Genomic DNA, 21,774 nt, shown 5'->3' on the forward strand with positions numbered 1-21,774 from the left:
AAGATTTTTGATTGGGAGAAGCACCACCAGCACTACATTGACGAATGGGTGCTCTGGTACGACAACCTCGACGAAAACAACTTGCCGCACACGGACCGTGAGTACAGGAACTACCAAGCTTGGTATCAAGGTGCGACACGTTGTAGGCTAAGGCCTCAATGGACACAAGATGACTACGCCGACATCGAGTCCTCCGACGATGAAGACACGGCGTACGACCAATCCACTCGTGAAGGAAGGTAGGTGGAGGTAGGACCAATCTTGGACAGAGTGGTAAGTCCATTACCTTATTTTTCTATGTTAAGTTTGATATCAATAATTATATGTTTATGTTTGCTTGTGGAGGAGGCAACACACAACCACATTTTTACTGGGAACTTTGTTGCAGGGCAATACCCTCGAATGCACTGTTGAAGACATTGAGCGCTTTCGCCCAAGGGTTAGGGACGACGAGACTCGTACCTTCCTAGACGTAAGATTAAAAATATTCTTTCAAATACATTATTAATACGTTAAATTCTTTCAGTTAACATAATTTTGTACAACAGAGACTGTCACGTCGGCTACGCCGTGCGGCTGGTCATTGTGGTTGTAGGACAGGCACAACGCAAGACGTGCACGTTCCTTCTGTAGGCAGACGAGGACCAGGTTCGTCTAGCCAAGCACCTATAGGGTCCACTGGCCTTGCGTACGATGACGACGAGGACAACGACGTGGACCAGAGGCACGATGAGCTTGGCCCATCTCAGCCCCACGACGCTCCCTCCACTCAGCGTACACAACCTTCAGGCACTAGGCGACGACGTCCTCCTGACCCTTACACTCCGGGCACCGATGCTCTTGATCACAAGGGTAAGGGTAAGAGTAGGAGGCAGTGACGGTTCGTTGCACATGTTATTATGTAATATTATGGACTTTGTGGACTTTCATTATGAACTTTTGAGGACTCTATGGACTATATTTATGGACTGTGTGGACTATTAAACTACTCATGTGTATGGTCTCAGATGAATGTGGCATATATTTCTATGTTTGAACATGTTGTATTGAGGTTAAATATTCATCTCGTAATTGTGTATGGATTGAAGCCCAAAAGAGGGGAAATTATGCCGAAATTTTCTGCCTGGAGTTCGTATTACTCAGCGACATCAGTTTTCTCATTTAATTAAGTAATCTATTTGTCATGTCACCGTCAAATATCCGCATCATCACCCACTAAGCAACTCTTTAAATTGTTTTTTTTTCAATACATAGATATGAATGGCCGACAAAAGTACTTCATTCATTCAATCAGACCACCGTACATGAACTAACATTGCAAAACTAGCAATGGTATGTGGCGCCCTCTGCAGAAACATGATAAAGAAGTCGCAAACTAAACATAACATGCCTTAGGGAATTCAAAGAGTACGGAACATCAACATTGAAAAGGACTAACATAGGTTACTACTAATAATGTTCCCACATAGCAAACTGAGTTGCGCCCTCTCCACAATACCCTCCCATTGTTGGTGGCGGAGGAGGGCCCTTCTTCTTGTGATAAAGGCACTGGCAGTATAAATCAGTGCATAGTGGCTCCTCAACACCATCGCTCTTATCATCGTCCTCCTCGTCCTTGGCAACGCTTTCAACCTCTCTCTCTAGGTCAAAAACGCATCCCTGTAGGTACAAGATGTATTGGCGATGGGGATAAATAGGTGGAGGATTGACCCATCTAGTGTAGCCACAATTCTCTTCACAGCTCGAATCCTGAAATACCCATCAGTCTCTCCTATAAGTACTACTACACATCATAAACATATTTGCAACAAGATATAGTTCATAACAAATACCCATCCTCGCGGGCATCTGAAGAAACGACGACCGCCACCTTCAGCGTCGTTGCACATATGCACTAAGCAATCCTGACCGTGGCGGCATTTTGGCCAGTCTTCTTTCTGGTTATCATAACCTCTAAGAGGTGCCTCGTTGGTGAAATCACTCTTGCTCTCCAAAGGAAACTCATCAAATGGCTCATCAAAGAAGTCTGGACCAAGAGAACCATCCCACAGAATGGGAGGTCCCTTGCTCCCCCCTTTCCTCTCCCTTTGCCTACACACTTTCCGCTAGAGGAGCCTCCACCAGACACTGCGACTCCAAAGCAACCAGAACACTTGTGTTGAGGGTATGGAGCAAAAGAAGGAGCACTACGCATATATAGCCGAAGCTAGGTTCACCAATAATTGTACCAAGCAAAACAACTGTAAAATATAAGTACTTAAGTCTGCAAAGTATATTTATTGAATCTAAAAAAGCTACTGAAAAACCTAGATGCTAGAACTGAAAAAGCCTACAACTATGTTCAGTCATTTCATCTGAAAAGGCTAGTACAATAGGAAATTAATGCCACTAAAAAGGCTAGTTTTGTTGCAAATTAATGCCACTAAAAAGACTAGTACTGTTGTAATTTAATGGCACTGAAAATGCTACAATGATAAAGACAGTGCAAATTTAAGTACACGACAACAAACTAATAAGTTCAGTACAAGGGTACAGTCCATCAATACTTCAAACGCAATACAAGACAACACAATGAAAACTCTAGTATTGGATAACATTGTTCAGTAATAAACCATACAACTACGAAATCTAAGAACTACTGAGCGCAATGAGGCCACTTTTCCTTCCTCAGGGCATCGGGATTCTCCTCCATTGCTGCTTTAGCTCGGCGTGCACGATCAAGCTTCTTCTCCCTATCCTCCCTAAACGCAGCAACACACCTCATTTCCTTCTCTTCCTTGTGCTCCTTTTCTGCAGCCGCCTCTCTGCGTCTCTTCTTCATCATCTCCTTGTCCTCAGCCTTCCACCACAACAGTTTCTACATCCATTCCTTGTCTTCAGGCTTAATCTTAGTGTCGATCCACTGCTCAAAATCACAGAGCGGTGTAGGGGTCTGCAACCAATGCAATTGTTACAAAATAAGAAAATCATACAAGATGCATATTACAAAAATAAACATAACATGCAATCATTTCCTCACCATCTTGTTAATGCGGCGCTGACGAAGTGTAGGCTCAAACGCAAAATTGGAACACATCTAATACCTTTGCCTATACGTATCCTCTTCATCGGACTTGGCCACCTTGCAAGGGTCGCCACAAAAGCACATGGGCACTAGAATACCACTGGGCAGAGGCAATGGGTCGAACAAATTTTCAGTCATCCGGCCATAACTACAATATAGCCATTTTCGTTCTAAGAATCGAAAGCAATTAACAGCAAACCCTACACCTAGGGTTTCCCATTTGATCCACAACAACGTACCAATAACATCACAACGTTACCTTGGTTTGCTAGCTTTTCCACGCCTTGGCATCATAAGGTTGTATAATATAAAATTTAAAAATGCAAGAAACCCTAAGTAATGACGATTATTAAGTTGAAAAAAGCGACTGCTATATACCGAATCGATGTGAAAAAATACAAAGAGGGAGCGAGTATACCTTGCTCTCGGAGATCCACGGAACAAATCAAAGTTTTCAAGCTCCAATATGACGATTCGTGAGGTAGGGCGAAGCGGGAAGAGCAAGAACGCGAGAGGAAGAAGAAAGAAGGGGAAAAGGCTCGGGAAGCAAGGCTAGGCGTGGGGCTAAAATACCTATCTTGGCGCCATGTATCTTGGCACCAAGCTTGGCGCCGTGGATCTTGGCGCCAAGCCCTCTGCCAGATCAGCAGGCATTGTCCACGTGTACAAGGGGCTTCACGCCAAAGGTACCGGCGCCTTGCCGTGTTAGTTTGGGGCCAGATTTTGAAATCATACCCGTAGAGGCATATTTATGAGAAACTTTAAAAAAAAAAAGGGCTAAAAAGTGAAAAATACGGGAAAAATACTCACATACCGACCGAGGGTTGATCATACGACAGCCAACTTAACCGTGGGTAAACTCTCGGGCTCCGCTCGATACTTTCCCCTTTCCTCCCAATCTCCCATCCCATCGTCCGCGTTCCCTTCCCACGCCGCCCCCCTAACCCTAAACCCAAATCCTCGAGCGCTTTCTTCAATCCCCCCAAAACCCGGCCGAAATCGTGATGGCGTCCGGATCGAGCGGCGCCGGGAACGTCTCCCCTTCGCCGGCGTCGATTCTCCTCGCCAAGGAGGCGCACATCGCCTTCAGCAGGAACAACACCACGGCTAGAGCCAAAAGATTGGGGGGCAACTCTACCGTGGAGGTCACCTTCTGGACCGCTGATCCACCGGATGTGTCCTTCTACACCCTCTACTGCAAGCCCTCCATGGCCATCCCCGACGCCGACCTGGAAATTCAGTCATGGGTTACCCCCATCCCCGTCTGCAAGGGAGGCGATGTGTGTATTCACCCATACGTGGTGGGTGCAGAGGGCAGATTCGTTCTTCTCAGCGCCCTCTTCGGCGGCAACTGCCGGTATGAATACTTCATGTACAAGGGCGACCCCAAGTCCCCGTCCCTCGAAAGCCTCCCGCTTCCAGATGATGATTATAGCCTGCGTCGAGCGGAGTTCGCAATCGTGCCCCGTGGTGATGATGACCATTATCTCCTGATTGCACTCCGTCGCGTGCTGAAGATGAATAATTACCGGCTTCACATCTACTCGTCTGAGGATGCAACATGGACGACTAAGGAACTGCCCAATCCATGTCCTCAGATCCTTATTATACCTGACAAGGTGTTCGTGATCCGAGATGGCTTGCTGTTATGGGTTGATTTGCTGCGAGGCATTCTGGTATGTGACGTCCTTCGAGAACCCCTTCATGCTGAGTACATCCCATTGCCTGAGCCCTTGCCTAAAAACAGAGAACGAGTGAAGCAATTCCGACTAGGAGTTAGGCGCTTTCGCGATCTCACCTGCGTCAATGGTCTGATCAAGTTTATTGAGATGGAACACCGTGAGATCGAAAGAGAGATCCCAGACGACGTTCCTCCTGAGAAGCCGGTTGACCCCAGGACCAACGATGTGCTCTACGATTCAGATTTGATCACGCTGGTCAATGACAAACCCATGAAACCCAAGACCAGGATAGAGGTCTCAGTGGATGGTTGGAATGCCATGACATGGACTAGGAACATAGGGTCCAACTGTTGGCGCAAGGGACGCATTGTTGATGTTCATGACATTTTGGTCGATGACTCGGTGTTTTCAGCGTTGCTGTCCATCGAGAAGAGTGAATCTGCTTGGAGACTGACATTCAAGAACCTGTCATCGGCTTGGCCCACCCTGAGCACAGATGGGAATGACATCCTTTACCTCAAGTCAACCAGTACATCGGGTGGAGGGGCGCTGGTTGCTGTCGACCTTGCGGAGAAGAAGGCACTGAAAGTGGAAGCACGTAGATCGCATCCTTTTGGAAAATATTTATATTCCTCTCCGTGGCAGATATTGCGTCCCTGTGCATTGGCAAACCATCTGAAAATGACTCCAGGTAATTGCTGACCTTCTCTCTTGTTATCAACATGCTTGTGACTTGTGAGCACCTGTGTTCTGTGACGCTGTTGGCGAGTTATCTTGTTCATTTGTTATACCTTTTCAGTGGTTATGTACAACACTGTTGGCGAATTATCTTGTTTTCTGCTTAGACGCTTTCACGCTCCACATAATACATATCTTTGTTATTATGGTGTTCAGAGCTACATATGGTACTCGTGGTTTCTGCTGTGAGAAATACGGATATGCCTGGTTTTTGTACCATGCCTTTATGGCCATATCTTAATCTTGTATGATCTGTTTCTTTTTTTACAATTACGTCGTGTAAGGGTATATTATTCTCTGCTGGTTCATAGTTACACTGTAGAATCTAATCTTAATCTGTGCTGGGCAGCCAGATTTTTCAGCAGATAAAAATTAATTCTGTGCTAATGCTTATCCAAGAATTCAAATGATTCTATGCTTGGGTGAGAGGATAATTACAAACTGCGTGCTATTTTGCAGTCCATATGAGTGTGCAAAGAGCACTACTGAGTCTCTCTTTATGACTATGGCTGTATGGCATTGCTTATGAGTTTACCAGTTTTTGTAGGCATTGAAACCTCAGCAAGCCAGATTGCTCTGATGGGCAGCTCTGCCAATGAGCCAAACAATACTGCTGTAAGTATTTTCTATCATGTCCTGCTCTTCTTATTTTAAAGAATTCCCAGTTCCCATGAGCTAAAGCTTCCTCCCTTGTGTCTGTAGATCCATGTGGGTGAGACCGATTCCTATGAGTCTGAGAACAAACGCCCAAGGAAGGTTTCGTACTATGTTCTTTGAATATATGTGCAATGACGATCTGTTTGAAATTAGCAAAACTTTGAGTATTCTGAAAGCTATCGCTCATTAGTTTTAGCTGATATTTGAGCTATTTTGTATAAACGAATTTTCTGTTCCTCAGGCTCTCGGCTGAGAAAGTCAACCACGCACGAAATGGAGCTCAGAGTACTGTACAGAATGTTCTTATCTCGCAGGCCCATCCTAATCAAAACAATCTGGTATGATAAATCCTGTATATCCTGTTTCCTATGTGTCATACAACATGATTAATTAGAATGAGCCATTTCCAGCCTCCGCAGCTATGGTTTAACAGGTGGGAGCAGCCGGTCTACATTGGGTACTCATCATGGCCCCATCAAAATAATCCGGTATGATGTATTTCAGATCCATTGTTTACGTTTTACCATGTGCCCATTTTGAATAACCATCCTACAACAATACTAATTAGAATGTGCCACTCCAGCCACCGCCGCAATGCTTCAACAAGTGGGCTGGACCCTTCAACCCTGTGTATACACCGATGCCCCCTGCCCCTAACATATGTAGCTATGGAAATTATCAATCGCTGTTGCAGCAGCCACTACTGCTGGAGCAGAAGGAGGCACCTAGGACATTTGGACTTCATGAGGTAAAAGAAAAATTGTGAAGCTTATGATTTGATCCCATGTCCTCATTTGACCTGCAACTTTAGAAAAAAAAAGGACAATCTCCTCTTATTAAAATTTAGATTAGAAAGTTCTTACATAGTTACATGTACAGAATGTTCTTATCTCAGAGGCCCCATCCTAATTAAAACAATATGGTATGATAAATCCTGTATATCCTGTTTCCTATGTGTCATACAACAAGATTAATTAGAATGTGCCATTTCCAGCCTCCGCAGCTATGCTTTAACATGTGGGAGCAGCCCGGCTACAGCAAGGTTGTCAAAATCTTAGATTCTAAAACGAATCGGAGAGATTTAGGCCTTGTTTGGATCTTGTAGTATTAAGAAACCGTAGTATCAAGAAACTTCAGTCTTAGAACCTCATGGTATTTAAAACCATAAAGTTTGTTGCATCTGACACTTCATGGTACTCTAAAACCAAAGTATTTCACAAAACCATGGTATTTTTCTCAAAATCCAAAATACTGCACCCGAACAGGGCCTTAGGGAGGATAGTAATCATAAGATCGTGAACATCAAAATTTTAGAAACATAGACTCTACTGAATAAAATCGTAGAATCAGAATCGTTGAAGTGTCCGCAATCAGCGGTTCTATACTGGTCTTATAGCCATTGAATCTGCTCCTATACACTATGGAGTATGGACTCAAATCCACACAGGAGTCGGCCCCATGGATAGAACCTGCTCCCAAGAATTGTGCTTCTTTCTCACCTTCCCATCTCTCCCCAGCCGGCTTTGTTGCTGCTCCTTCCGTCATGCCAAAACGCTGAGACAACACCTTCAGCATCGCCGCATCCTCCCTCTAGCACCCACGATTTAGCACTGCCGTGACTCAGCGTCCGCTGCAACTCTGTCCCTGCAACTCTGCCTCCATGCCCATGCTCAAGACTCCGTGTTGTGCTGTCGGAGAAGGAGTCCGACTGGTTGGGGAGGAGCCGCGGGGACACCGGCAAGCAGGACGCTGAGGTGAGCATCAGGTGGAGAGGTGGGCGGAGCCGTAGGGCGCTGGTGGGTGGGGCGCCGTGCTTGTCCCTAGTCGTGGCGGTGCAGAGGGGAGGGGACAAACCGCGGGGAGCTGGTGGGGAGAAGGGGCGAGGCCTCTAGCCGACCAGCCAAATGGGGAGGGAGAAGTGGGTGGCCATGGGAAAGAGAGGAGGCTAGTTTTTTTTTTTGTTTTTTTAAATTCTGGTGGAACCCACCTATCGATCTGAGGCTGGTTCAATACATTGGGACTTGTTCTAACAAATGATGTCACATCATTATATAGAAAAGTGGTCAATTCCATACATTGCAGATGCCCTTAGCTCAGATCGTAAAGACATAAAATTGTATGTCGCAGATTTTAACCATGGGCTACAGGGGGTTATCATGGCCCAATCAGAACAATTTGGTATGTCGTATTTCCTATGGCCTGTTTCCCATGTTCCTATTTTTCATCATACAGGAACATTAATTAGAAATTTAGAATGTGCTACTCCAGTCGCCGTCGCCAATGCTTCAACACCCTACATACATAGCTAGGGCAATTATCAATCGCTGTTGCATTAGCGACGACTGTTGGAGCATTGGACGACACCTAGCATGGCATTTGGACCTCATGGGGTAAAAGAAATTGTGAAGCTTAGGTTCTGTTTGGATCTCCTAAGAAAAACGAGAATGAGGTGGGAAAATGAGAATGAGATCCAAACACTTGGACTATCTACCCAAACCTACTATTTGGAGATTTTTCGCTATGCGAAGGTAATAATCACAACGAAAATGAGATCCAAACAGTCCTCATTTTACCCCATGAGGTCCAAATTCTAAATCACTATCTAGAATTACTATGAAAATGAGATAGAATGAGATCCAAACAGGACCTTATTCTGATATGAACCCATATCCTCATTTGACTTGCAGCTTGAGAAAAGACAATATCCTCTTATTAAAGCTTACTTTCATATAATATTCTTACCAGAAATTGTTTAATGTGCTATTGTGTTGTGTGATTCGAAAGTTTTTTTAAAAAAAAATCAAGGGCACCATGTTTATAAACGTGAAAAGAATTCCAAAAGGAACTAAAACATTAGAATAAGCTTGATTTTAATTCATCCTCAAATAATAGGTTACAAAGATTTAATTATTCATGTCTGCTATACTGTACTGCTTTTATACTACAGTGAGCTTAATTAGAAGTTTCTATTTCCAGGCATCTCATTGCTTCAACAAGTGGTATGGAGCCAGCTACCATGGGAATTCACAGCAACACCCTGCTGGCAAATCATATGCCTATGTTCCCACTCATCAGGCAGCGGCAACTACCATCAGCAGTGATAGCATCTCCCCCCTATAGTGAAGTTTGGGCTTCATGCGGTAAAGCATAGCTGCCATCGCCTTTTGAAGACAGTACCCATGGTGTCAGCAATATATTCCTTTTAAAATTTTCTTTTAGGTAGCTATTATCTGCTATTCTGGACGTTGTCTGCATCTGAGGTTTGTTTCAAACTGATGAAATTTGAGGGTTGAACTCCCTTTAAGAAAACTATGCGAAAATATTAGCCCCACATAGTTTTGATACTATATATATTTGCCTTTAAGTAACAACTTATACCTGCCTTTAAAAAACAACTGTCTTTAATAGTAAATCACGGGTGTTGAATCAGAAAAAAAAAAAAACAGCAACTATATGGCATTCTTCTATTATCTCTTTTTCCTTTTTAGTTTTTATTAAGGAAAAAATGAGACGGTATGGAGAACCATTGCATGGAGCCTTTCAGAATGTAGGGTATTTTGGCTACAACTAGAGTCTTCAAGTGCCAACCAGATTGATCTTGTAACTCCAGAACCACTTAGCTAGTCTCAGGGTTGTTCTTCCTCTAGGTCCCTCAACAACAACAACAACAACAACAACAACAAAGCCTTTTCTCCCGAGGGCTATAAGACATTAACAACTGACTTGGTATACCTATCATGAAGGTATAACTCAAAATGGTAGCTCGCTTATTTGGCTAAACCTTCCAAACAAGAAATGAGAATATCTTGTTCAGTGGAATGCTGAAGCGTGAGCACATCAGTGAATGAGGCTTAACTTCTGAAAACAGGTTCTTTGAAAGGAGCAAATGTCTGGTAAAGGCGTGTAATGGTCACAGGCTCACAGGGTGATGTATGATGTCAATATTACAGGCATAGCTGCTGATCCCTCAGTTGGAATTCCTCAATGAGGAAGGAGCACGCGCTGAGCTCTGGGCGGTGTCACAGATATTCCTGGACACACCTCACAGGACAGGTTTGGATACATGGTCGTTTCAGCATTAGACATATGGATTTTACTCTCTCCAGCTTAGGATTCCACCAATCAGGCTCCTACCAAGCCCTGACTGATATTTGAGACTACAAATTTGTGGCTCTTGACCTCCTATGATTTATGTATTTGTCAGATTCTGATTGGACTTCTCCTTCCAGTCTCCAAATGCATCATTGGCCTACAAACGCACATGTAGCTGAAATCTTTTAACATACAAGGCAAGAGCACACAGATTTGAAACAATTAATAGATCTTTGCATCATTTGGCGCAGCTAACCTGAAATGGTAAACTCCTTAAGTTGAAGCAGGTCCATCAAGAACATAATTTAAAGGTCCATCAAAAACATAATTTGTATAACCTGAACAGGGTAGAAGACTAATTAATAAGTTCTGTAAAGCACCATTATGTTGATTTTTTATACAGGATAAGTATTGCATTATCATCAGAAAAGAATTGCCTTCTCACTCACAGAGCTACCAGCACTGTGTCAGAAGGTGTCCTAAGATTGTTTGGAGGTTTCATCATCTGATACGAAGAAAAAGAGATACAGTTCAACAATGTCAAACACCGAGAGATACAGTTAAGGATGTTAAGGATTCAGATGCAGAGATGTCTGTGCATCACTCGCTCGGCAGAAGCTGGCCTTGGATCAAGCGTTGGATTATGCATCAGGATACAATTTTTTTTTAAAATAGCAAACAGCAATAAGCTCAAGTATTGTTGTTCATCGGAACTGAACTTTTGAAACCAGTACTAAACCGGAATCTGAGGTGTTCTCGCCACGAACAACATAGAAAAGCCCAACCTAGGAAACACAACATATCATAATTAGATACCAAGCTATCATTTAGAACAAATTCTCTAATGATTTAGTTACATTATTTTTAGCTGAGAGCCAAACATCAGCTTCCGGTGCACTCTCTTGGGATCAGATTTTGCATCGTTTCAGATCTGAATATCTGATGGATCCATCAGGTTTACTGACCCATCTTGCCTTTCTTTGCTCCAACTCATAGAACAAGTCATGGTTGATCAGATAGCAAGATGGGTGGAGCTGGACACTTACCTATCCTAAACCTAGGTCTTTCATCAGCCGACCCGAGGGCAGCAGCATCTCGGACACATAAAAGGTGGTCTAGGCTTTCTGTCTCACACAAGAGAGCAACATGGTCAACCGGAGATGCATCCTCATCCTTGTTCATACTAAGCTGCTGGAGATCCTCAAGCAAGCTAGCAACATTAGCAAGTTCATTGTTCTTGGACTGCATAGCGACCTCTGTTGGTTTGGTATCAAAAGGTATTGTCCTCCAATGTATGGCGCTCATCATCTGCAGGTTTTAGGGAACAATGTGTCAGCCAATGCATAAGTCTATGCGATAAAAATTCTCTACCAATTTTTACATCACTCTACAGTCTGCACCCATGTAGCCAGTTTCAGAGGATTGGTGAAAACAACATTAGTTGACCTGGACACTAACAAAATAGGCACTTCACTGAGCTATAATTCATTAGCATATTTTTTCAAACTTCAAAGCCCCTTAAATCTAGTAAGCACCACTTGTAGTTGTATGCAGCTATAGGACACTCAAGACAAACTGTCAATACATAAAGAACCTGAAAGACCTGTTACTAATGTGCTATTTTTCAATCTTGCCTCAACATCCACAGAAAAATAAAACAGAAGAGAGAAGTGAGAAGGGGTTTCTTTGAATTTGATCTGAGCACAAAGAAACTAATCGAATTTCACTGGAGCAGATTAGGATTGCGTACCTGGTTTTGTGTCAATGTACAACGTCATCCAAACCAGACCTACAGAGGGCAAAAAATTAGCAAAAAAAATAGAGAACATGACAGGAGATTAGGAATAACTGTTCCAACTAAAACATAATCATACTGAGGTATGTGCCTAAAGAATCCAATTGCAAGGTTTATGCTGAAGCATTTTTTTATGGTTGTTCAGCGTTCTCCTTTTCTTAAGCAAGCAAGTTTCATAAGATAAAACAGGGTAAACTAAACTCAAAAGGGTTTTCCCTACTTTATTTCCCTAAAAAATATAATTGTAAATTACTAGGCTATAAAAGGGTTTTCCCTACTGTATTTCCCTAAAAAAATATAATTGTAAATTAATAGGCAACATTAGCCTGCAACTGCCATAGAAGCAACCATACCTCCTTGTACATTGTTCTGAAGTACTCCTGAAGATTGTCTGCAGCTTCTCCGACCAGTGCCTAAGATGAAAAAGGAAGATTCAGAAAAATATTGCTTGAATCTCAAAGGTAGAACTGGAGTGCTACAAAAGAGGTGCACACATCATCATCAGTGATGCCAGTCTGATAGATTCGCAAAAAAAAAAGTGATGCCAGTCTGATCATATAAAGCTCACTCTCTGCATCTCCAAGAATGGATATAACCTTCTGCAGTTGCTGAAACTTCTCTTTGGCTCCCTGGCAGCATATAACATTATATTTGAGATACATTGCACTAAATGACTGTAGAAAAACATTCTGGGTGGAGGCGAAGAGCCAATTTGTGATATGGCTTCTTTATTTCTTGTTGTGAAGCAGTCTTCTCAACTCCCAGGACCAATACATTAAATTACTAAATTGTGATCTGGAAAGAGAACTTGAAAGCGATTCGTGACAAAACATTTAGAACAGTTCAAACTTTTGTCTCATCTGCAGTTATTTATGTCTTGTTTGCAAATACACCTTAAATAAGGAAAAAGAAAATTAGTTGGCCATTTTTGTGTGCAACCTGGCCGTTTTTAGAGAAGACGTAATCACAAAAAAGGACAAACCAATTACTTCCAACGTTGCAGAGTTCATCATCAGTGCGATGAACCCCTGCAAGACATGACCAAATCACATGGGATTTGCATCCCGTGACTACCAATCACCAAATCGAGCGAGAGCAGTATGACAATTAGGCGAAATCACTTCGCGGAGGCCCGGGTGAGGCGGCGCACCTCGTGGGCGGCGTCCACATCGTCGGTGCGCACTCGGTCGACGAGCGCCCGAAGCGCCGCCGCGTCGAACGGCCACTCCGCCGCCGCCGCTGCCGGTGAGATGGGGGACGCCGGATGCGTTGCCCCCCGCCCGACGAAGCACCGCGCTGATCCGGCCTTGGAGACACCGGATCCGGCGCCCCGGCCACCGCCGTCGCCATTGCCGCCAAGGATAGCAGCAGTGACCCGAGGCTGCAGGGAGGCCGCCGCTGCGTTCCTTGCGCCTGCGCAGCCTCCCAGCAGAGCGTTCCAGCAGCGCTGAGGTGGAGGAGGGGGAGAGGGGGCGATGGCATGGAGATTGGGGCGTCGCCCGTGCCTCCTGCTTTGGGACAACGCGGAGTCGCAACAGTTTTTTTTCTTTTTTTCGGAGGGAGGAGGGAGGGAGGAGTAGGGATCGAACCGGTTATCGCGCGTGCCTGCCGATCAGGGGGGGGATGCGGGGTGCGTTTGAAGCCCGCACGCGTGGGATGGAGGGCGGGTGTGAGAAGCCTACCTTTCCACATCCAATGGTGGCCGTCGGATTTAGTCTGAGCGTTTTATTAGCTTCTGATTTTAATGAAAATGAATTTCTATTTATATTTTTCTGGGTGCACAATGGTTAAATATTCTCAGCGACGAAGTTTTTCAGGGAGAACTTAATATAGTTTTGATTACAGTAGAGATGAGAAGGAGACGAAGGAAGTTCCTTCAACTCCAAGTCCCGACATGCCAGACTTGTGGACCAACGCCACATACGCCCACGTCCAGTGGCTGGGCCGGTGTTTTTTTTTTCGAGGGGAGGCTGGGCCGGTGATGAGCCACGTCCGTCCTCCAGTTAATGCTCAGCTCGCGGGCCGAAAAACGCAGGTGGGCTTCCATCCCGCGCGTGCCATCGCGAAAAAATAATTTGCCGGCCGGCACAAGTACAGGGTCCGAACGCCCGCACCCTAGCGCTCCAGAGTCCAGATCGCCCCCCACGGCCCCACCCCGCAAACGATTGACTGGCCGCACCGCCGCAGCGTCTCCTCTCTCCGAAGCCCGAGCGCCCGCCGCCGCCGCAGATCACCCCCCTTCCACACACACACCCCACCTAGCTCCCGCCGCCGCCGCTCGAAATCCTAAACGAGACGGGCCGCCGCCTCCAAAGCACCCTCGCCGGGCCCCTCCTCTCTACCCTAGCCGCCGCCGCCGCCGATTGTTGTCATGAGCGGGCACAGGGCGCAAAACCCTCAACGCGGGGGGCAAAACCCTCGACCTGGGCGCGGGGGGCCGTACCACGGCGCGTCGGCACTCTCCGCTTCTCACTTCCGACCATCTCGCCCCCCGCCTCCCAATGCCGCCGCGTTAGGGCAGTTCGAAGCCGCCTCCCATCAGTACGCTCCGGCGCCCGCCTCCAACCAGTACCCTTACGCGCCGCAGTTCGGACCACCAGGGCTGCCGCCGTTTGCACAGTCCCAGACGCCTCCCATTGCTGAGTTGGTCAACCCCACCCTTCAGTTCATACCACCAGGGCCACCAGGGCCGCACCAGGAGGAGCCGTATGATACACGGAATTACCCTTTGGTGAATTCGCAACAGCCGCTGCCACTGCAACAATCGCCATCACCACCGCCAAGACCATCTTCACCACCGACACCAGCAGTGCCTTCATCTCCACCACCATTGCCATCACCAATGCCGTTGCATCCTTCATCTCCAGGTAAGCGGCATTTGGAAGACGAGCATCATCCAGTTCCTAAAAGGATTAGAATGGTGACGTTAAAGGTGAAATATATGTCAGTGTTAGACTTCTTTGATGAATATCAAGTGACTGAACCATATAAGTTTAAAGTTGGATCTTCATTTGGTGATATCCCACAAGCTGACCATACAAAGACAACACACATTGGGGCTACTGTGTTAGACGGATATGTTGAATTCTTTTTTAAGTTACATGCAGAGAACAAAAGCTTTGGTGGCAATTTCGATGTCAGTGATATGCTTGTGTCAGTAGAAGATCCTTTGCATGTAACAATTAACAAGCATGCTAATATGAAAGCTTCAAAACTGAACATACACAAAGATTTGATGAAGCTACTCAATTCTCTAGTGAAGACCAGATATGGTGAAGCTGGAAATAGGTCTGCATATGTTGATGACTTCATTTCTCGGGTAGAAGATCTATCTATAGAGTCAGATGTTGAAGAAGAAGCACGGGAGATACAACTTTGGGTCATCAGGCATCATCCTTTACTTATCGAGCCTGCTAAAAGAAGACTGCTACTTGAAGACTTCTACAAATTCTATAAAGCGCTGGATCGTACAGCAGCGGAACAACTTATTAAAAAAATAAACAAGTTCTGCCATCCTAGGTGGCATGTTTTCACTGCGACTAAAGATAAGTTCATCTCTGCTATATACTTGAAAAATCATCAGAGAGACTATGTTGCAGATCCGGATCTTCACGAGGAAAATCCTCACTATTATTCTTTTACTGGAGAGGATGGCTATCTTGCAGCGTTCCTGCGCAATTTTATTGTTCATGGGCCAAAAGAAGCATCGGTATGCATAATGTTATTTCAGGTATTATCTAAATAGTACTATAATTCGTTACTCAGAGTCACACATTGTTTTTAATCATTGTAGGCTTGTGAAATTGAACTGGAAGAACTAGAACTAATAGTTGCACATTACTTTGGAAAACTTTTGCCCACTTTTCTTGAGGAAATGTCCAGCGCCACAGACAAGCATGAAATGTAAGTGTTTTGTTTGTTTGCTTCCAATTTTTTTTGGTTTTATTTAATTGACAATGTGCTATTTCAGGCTCAAGGAGATACTTACTGTGTATGCTGAGCGGAGATCTGTCTCGCGTAGAGCTTCGGGGTTAAGGATGGAGGACTGATCATCAACCTCCAGTTAAGACCTTTAAAATTTCTTCATTCCTTTTTGAATTTTATGGTGCCATGAGCTTCTTGAGTTTGTATATTGATTGATGAATATGCACTAGACAATACTTCATAATTTGTTCTGGCGCTATGTCAGTATATATGAAAAAATTAACTAATTAAGCATCGCCAACAACAATACATTTGTTTTAGTTGCTGTTTGTTTTCCTAGTTGCAGTGATTGGTAATGGATTGTGGATGTCTGTCTTTTGTGGCTACCTTGTTCATGATGTACATAATTTATTCAAGATCATGTATGCAATTGCTTACGTGAATTTTTGTGTTGGTTCTAAGATGATAATTTATTTGTTGTAAATCCTCAAATGTCAAGCCTTTTATTTGATTTTGTTTCATGTGTGTCCTAGTTTCCGTTTTGTATTGTTAGCACCTTTCTGATATTGTTTGAAAGAAAAAAATGAAAAAGATTTTGTACTATAATTACACATGATTGTCATTCGTTTTGAATTTTTTTGCATATGATTGCAGAATTTAATCCATTACTATTCCCTTGTTTAGGGCTACACTTACCTGCCTCAGCCATTGGTGTTGCACATTTGAGGAATGGTTGCCAAGTTGGGCGGTTCTTTCCTGCAACGGTTTTCTTGCTCAATTGGCATCTTGAAGCCTTTCCAACTTGTTATTCACGGCATAACTCCCTTAATTTGCCGAGCAGTGCCTGTGGTTCCTGTCCTAGAAAGCACCTGACAACCTTTCGAGAAGACGCATACAACAGAGAAATACTTCAACGTTGGACCTTTAGGATTTAGTTGGGTAACTCTGCATTTTTTTACTTATGTGTTCCCTCACCTCAGATGGGGAGCTATCCTCCATTTCTCTGTTCGTATTCGTTAGTGGAGTTTCTTTTTGGTACTTATGCAACTTCGCTTGGATGATCTTAAGATACAGAGCAAAGATCTCTCAGGTTCAAAAAAAAAAAAAACAGAAGAAAAATGAGAACAATGTTTCCTTTGCAATCTGTCCATTGATGTGTGATCGGTGTGGACAAAAAGTTCTAGACGTGGACTCTAATATGGATTGGTGCTTTTGCAAATTTTATTTATGTTGGTTTCTATTTGACTATTCAATCACAGGCCAGCTGTTATGTTGTCTGACAATGATAATATCTGCAGCTAGTTGAGTTATAACCACTAGTTCTGGAAGCTGTATTTGCAGTAGGCGTATTTTCTTGGTTTGACTGGTTATTTGGAAGAGATCTGTCTTTCTATCTGAGTATCATTCATTGCATGATTGATTTCTCTCCATTTGGAAGTTTGATGGTGCATAAACTTCATGATTGGTGATGTTTTTCTATATTAGAGCCTTTTCCTTTCTTTCTTAACTTGCCATGAAGATTTAAATTTCTGTTAAGAAGGTAGTTGCTGCATATATGTCTTTTTTGAATATTATATTGTTGCAATAGGTTGGTGCCACTCTTTTGGGCATTCGTGTTGTTTGTATTATTGTTATTATGTAATAATATTCAGAAATCCTGGTGTGAATTTGTGGGGAAGTAGAAGATGGCAAAGCTATTTAAATGCTAATTAGTATTTTGCTTTTTACTCGGACATTAGTTGAGTCCTTGTTTGTCTATGGGCAATCTGGTATCATAACTTCCATTTGTTCGGAGGTTAAAGCGGACAAGTCAGAGTGCATACCCAAGAAACCGTATTTATGGCTTCAAATTTCATAGCTTATAGTGGAATACATATTTAGGTTCTGTTTGGAATATTTAGGCTCAGAATGGATATCAGATGAATTTATGCTGGGGTAACAGATCTCAAATGGTCTTTGTCTTGATGTGACAATGTGTAGACCAGATGTATGACAAAGGAAATTGATTTTCCCTATGTTATCGCTAACTGTTTACTGACCCAGTAAGGTACTTGTCATCTAATTTGCTGTTTGTGACCCAAAGACCTCTAAATTGGATGGATATTATATTTATGTGATGCAGAGGTCCAGTTACAATTTAGATGCTGGTGTTGTGACTGTACCTGTGGATTTGCCCTATAGATCTCCATGATATTATCGTTAACTTGTCATCTAATTTGCCGTTTCTGTAATCCAAACACCCCTTCATTGGATGGATAGTAGATGTATGCAGTGGTCTTCGTTTTAAAAGTGATAATGTATTGACATTTGACAAGATGTATGATAGAGAAAACTGAAAGCTTAGATGCCGGTGTGTTCTGAATATAGATGTGGATTTGCTCTATAGATTTTCCCTATGTTATCATTAGCTATTCTGCAATCCTGTAATCCTGTAAATATAATTGTTACATACATCTAATTTGGTCCCAACTGGAGCCCCAGTGTAAATAGTGTGACTACTTACTGCTTACAGAATGATTGCTCTTCGCTTCCCTGAAGGCTGTGTGCCTGTGTTGCATCTCTGGCGGGGCGCCAAAGATGCCGTGTTACTGTTGTTTCCATTCCAGTCGGTGTAAGTTCCGGTGTCTATGCCGGTAATGCTTATTCTGCTGCCTGTTGTGTGCTGTGTGCACTGGGTGCCAGAGTTTCCCGCACGGCTTTGTGCCACCGGAGATGATTCTGTCGGTGCCGCTGCCGGTCGGAAAGAAACGGGTCACACAGGTGAGGGTACCTGCGGCCTAGTGACGGCCGGTGGTGGACTCAGATCGTGTCGTGCGTGGTTATGCTGCTTTCCAGGATCCTGTGCTGGTTTGGTCGCGCCCCTCCCGCTCGTCTTGTGAATTCGTGAGCCCCCCTTTTTCCATAGAATGGAAGAATTGAGCTGTCAGGCACACGGCTTAGTAGCCATCGTGTTTGCCGTTGCCGTGTCAACTTCTGCCCCTAGGCTGCCCAGAGTCTTTTCGACGGCTCTTCTCCCCACCCCGCACATTATGCAGTCAGGCAAACGTAATGGCGCGCATTATGCCTGCTGAATGCAGTCAGGACTCAGGAGAACGTAATGGCGCCGATGGTTGCTTACTCTGCTCTACAGGTGCGATCCATCCAACTGCACGGCGGACATGTGTAGGCCGTTAGCAGCCTGCAGCGCCTGTACCCGGCGCCGATTGGTTTTGCACGGCACCTCGTTTATTATTGCTGCCTGGGGAAAAAAAAATCCAGTGGATACTGGATGCACAAACAGTCTGTGCAAACTGCCATCCACGCCGCCTGTGGCTGCATCCGAAGACCTCGCTTGTCTCTAAGGTTGGACGCCTTGTTTATGGGTTAGTTTGTTTAGTTTAGCAAGCGATGTTTTAGAACCGAGCACCCAAAATTTGGCGTGGGCTCTTTAGATTTTAGAACGACGGGATACAGTGCCTGGCCTGTTTAGATCACCTAGCTCATAGTGTGATCCATATGTCCAAACACCATGTAGCTATCTCAATAAAATCGCATAGTTACCACGAATGTTATTAGTATCTTTATTTTGATAAGTACTTATTAGTATCTGGTGCAACATGATAGCTGCTACAATCAGGACGCAAGCATGCCTCCGAGCCAAAAGAAAAAAAAAAGGAAAAGAAAAAAAATTAAACAGGCCTGATATTCACCCATTTCAGCCGGCAGCTAGGGTTTTTTTCCCCGCCCCGCCAGACCTCTAGAAGGATTAGAACTAAAGCCCTTGAGTTCAAAAAAAAAAAAAAAGAACTAAAGCCCTTGACCCAAAGTCCCAATTCCGAAAGCCGCCGCCAAAAGGGTTTCCCTTCTGCTCACCATCCCGACCGCTCGCCGAACCAATCCCAAGCCGTCCTCGCAGCAGATGGCAGTTCCCGGTGGCCGCAACGGCCTCAGGGACGAGGACGACCATGGCCGAACATGCCGAGGCCTTCGGCGGCGCCTCCGACGACGAGGATGCCTCCCCACCTTCGCGCCCTCGCCAACGCCGCCCAGACCGGCGACGTGGCTGCCCTCGGTACTGACTTGATCTGTCTCATCCTCTTGCGATCCTCGTTTATTGGAGCACTCATCCTCTTGCGATCCTCGTTTATTGGAGCACTTCTAGGGCTCTGTGAGATCACATGATTAGATAAGGTTACGTATATTGCAAAATTTGGTTGATTTTTTAGGGTCGAATAGATGCCGCCTTCCGATTCGAACTACCGTCCGTGAATTGTATTGAATTTCACTTGTCAGTTGCTACTTTCTGTGGTATTGCTGCAAATATGGTGCTATTTCTATTCGAACATCTAGCCTAGTGGCTTAGTGCAGTATGAACGTATATTCCTGTAGAGACGTGAACGCGGCTTGTGTGTGGAAATTAATCCATGCGGTCGTGTGGACCAGCTTGTGTGTTGCCCTTTGAGCGGAATAAGCACACATTGGTGTGCAGTCCAATATGAATTTCTTCGGTTCTTCCTAATCACTGAGCAATAACACTCCCTAGTCCAGCAACCAGCAGGGCAGCCACTAGCTTAGCATGGTCATGAGGGAGCAGCCACAGGCCAGCGATGTGTGGGCATGGCCCAGGTTGACTGATGTGTGCCTCTGCCAGTGATCTGCTTATGGCAACTGTTTTTTGTTCTCTTGTTCATTCAGGGCGTGTTTGGAACGCTGCCCGACGGCCCGGCTGCACCCCCAGCTGCAAGTCCCATGTTTGGTGCTCTTGGCCCGCTCTAGAGCCTGGCCTGTCGGATGCAAAAAGTTCTCTCTCCTGGCTCTGGGGAAACGACTCTCCCCTCTGTTTTTTCTGCGGCCCGGCCAGCTGCAGCGTTCACGCGGCTCGCAGCGGCCCTCAGCACGGATGAAATCACCCCGTGCGCGTCGGCTCCTCCGCGGCCTGTGATGGTGGCATCCATGGTGTCGCCCCCCCCTTCCGCATCCCCTCCGTGAACACCAACCACTCCCTGCGACCTTGGACGGGGTCCTCCTCCTGTACGTCGCGCGGTCGCGGCGTGCGGGCCAGGGTGGCAAAGGGTGTGGCGGCGGGTCCTTTGGCGGGTGGTGAGGAGGAGGCGGGCGCGGCGAGCAGTGGCACTCGCCCGAGGGAAGCTCGTGGCAAGGGACATCGTGGGTGGCGTTGGGCGGGCACGGGGGAACGACGACCCTCCTCCTCTAGCAGATCCAACTGCGACCGGGTCGTGTCGTGTGGATCCGTCAACGACGCTGCCTTTCATGCCTGCCTCCAGATCGAGCGGTGACGCCCTCATCTCCCATCACCGCTGGCAGCCACGGTGGCCCTGTCCCGATCTGCGGCTTTGGTGAGCTCGCATCGGTGGCCTGGAGCTGCCACGGCGAGGAGGAAGGGGCGCGGCGCGGGAAGGGCGTCCGCCGGGGCTCTGGTGCACGGCGAGGTCGAAGGCGGCGTCGTGGTTGCAGAGGAGGCTCGGTGAGGCTGAGGAGCCGACACGTGACGACTACCTCTACCCCGACGTCGACTTCCACAACGTCTCTAGCCTCCCACCCCTCGCGCTGCCGCCGCCCGCCTACGCCCCCTCCCGTGACCTCGACTGCAGCTTCCTCACCAAGCAGGTCACCTGCTGTCGAGATCATAACATCCAAGTATGTTAAAATCTCAGTTTCAGGTGGTTCCCGATCATCTGGAGACCCCCCGGCCTATCCCGCCTGGATAGCCCGGGGGCTCAGGGGCTATGCCCATCGGGCACGCTCACGCGCGCCATCCAGCCAAGGGGTTCGGCCGAGCCTGACCCTGCGACGTCTTCGGCCTAAGGCTCGGGGGCTGCCCC

At 45.7% G+C, this 21,774-nt stretch overlaps 3 protein-coding genes and 2 pseudogenes across 10 annotated transcripts; 2 read left to right on the forward strand and 3 right to left on the reverse strand.

Moving 5' to 3' along the window:
- Positions 1-2,635: 2,635 nt before the first annotated feature.
- LOC136507915 (uncharacterized) lies at positions 2,636-3,355 on the reverse strand (annotated as a pseudogene).
- A 564-nt stretch (positions 3,356-3,919) lies between these two features.
- Positions 3,920-9,459, forward strand: LOC136552968 (uncharacterized). 7 transcript variants are annotated; one of them, XM_066544567.1, is made up of 7 exons: positions 3,922-5,437; positions 6,023-6,099; positions 6,187-6,234; positions 6,381-6,479; positions 6,561-6,629; positions 6,725-6,889; positions 9,118-9,459. In XM_066544567.1, exons 1-7 carry the CDS (start codon positions 4,069-4,071, stop codon positions 9,259-9,261), a joined length of 1,971 nt encoding a protein of 656 aa, XP_066400664.1. In that variant the 5' UTR covers positions 3,922-4,068; the 3' UTR covers positions 9,262-9,459. The 7 variants fall into 7 exon arrangements, 4 of the variants coding, with proteins under 4 accessions (XP_066400670.1, XP_066400664.1, XP_066400649.1 ...); XM_066544552.1 differs by having other exon boundaries at positions 3,923-5,437; positions 6,552-6,629; XM_066544559.1 differs by having other exon boundaries at positions 3,923-5,437; positions 6,032-6,099; positions 6,552-6,629.
- A 1,189-nt stretch (positions 9,460-10,648) lies between these two features.
- LOC136512310 (small nucleolar RNA snoR31/Z110/Z27) lies at positions 10,649-10,746 on the reverse strand (annotated as a pseudogene).
- On the reverse strand, positions 10,711-13,615 carry LOC136553024 (uncharacterized). Its single transcript, XM_066544578.1, has 5 exons — positions 13,179-13,615; positions 12,597-12,657; positions 12,382-12,441; positions 11,984-12,022; positions 10,711-11,541 (listed from the first exon to the last, which is right to left on the reverse strand). Exons 1-4 carry the CDS (start codon positions 13,508-13,510, stop codon positions 12,008-12,010), a joined length of 468 nt encoding a protein of 155 aa, XP_066400675.1. The 5' UTR covers positions 13,511-13,615; the 3' UTR covers positions 10,711-11,541; positions 11,984-12,007.
- Positions 13,616-13,618: 3 nt separating this feature from the next.
- Positions 13,619-17,448, forward strand: LOC136553000 (uncharacterized). Of its 2 annotated transcripts, none has more exons than XM_066544577.1 (4): positions 13,619-15,737; positions 15,822-15,931; positions 15,999-16,090; positions 16,658-17,448. In XM_066544577.1, exons 1-3 carry the CDS (start codon positions 14,400-14,402, stop codon positions 16,075-16,077), a joined length of 1,527 nt encoding a protein of 508 aa, XP_066400674.1. In that variant the 5' UTR covers positions 13,619-14,399; the 3' UTR covers positions 16,078-16,090; positions 16,658-17,448. The 2 variants fall into 2 exon arrangements, with proteins under 2 accessions (XP_066400674.1, XP_066400673.1); XM_066544576.1 differs by having other exon boundaries at positions 16,637-17,441.
- The last annotated feature ends 4,326 nt before the right edge of the window (positions 17,449-21,774 follow it).

The sequence above is a fragment of the Miscanthus floridulus genome, chromosome 1 (assembly GCF_019320115.1).
Source record: "Miscanthus floridulus cultivar M001 chromosome 1, ASM1932011v1, whole genome shotgun sequence".
Lineage (NCBI taxonomy): Eukaryota > Viridiplantae > Streptophyta > Magnoliopsida > Poales > Poaceae > Miscanthus > Miscanthus floridulus.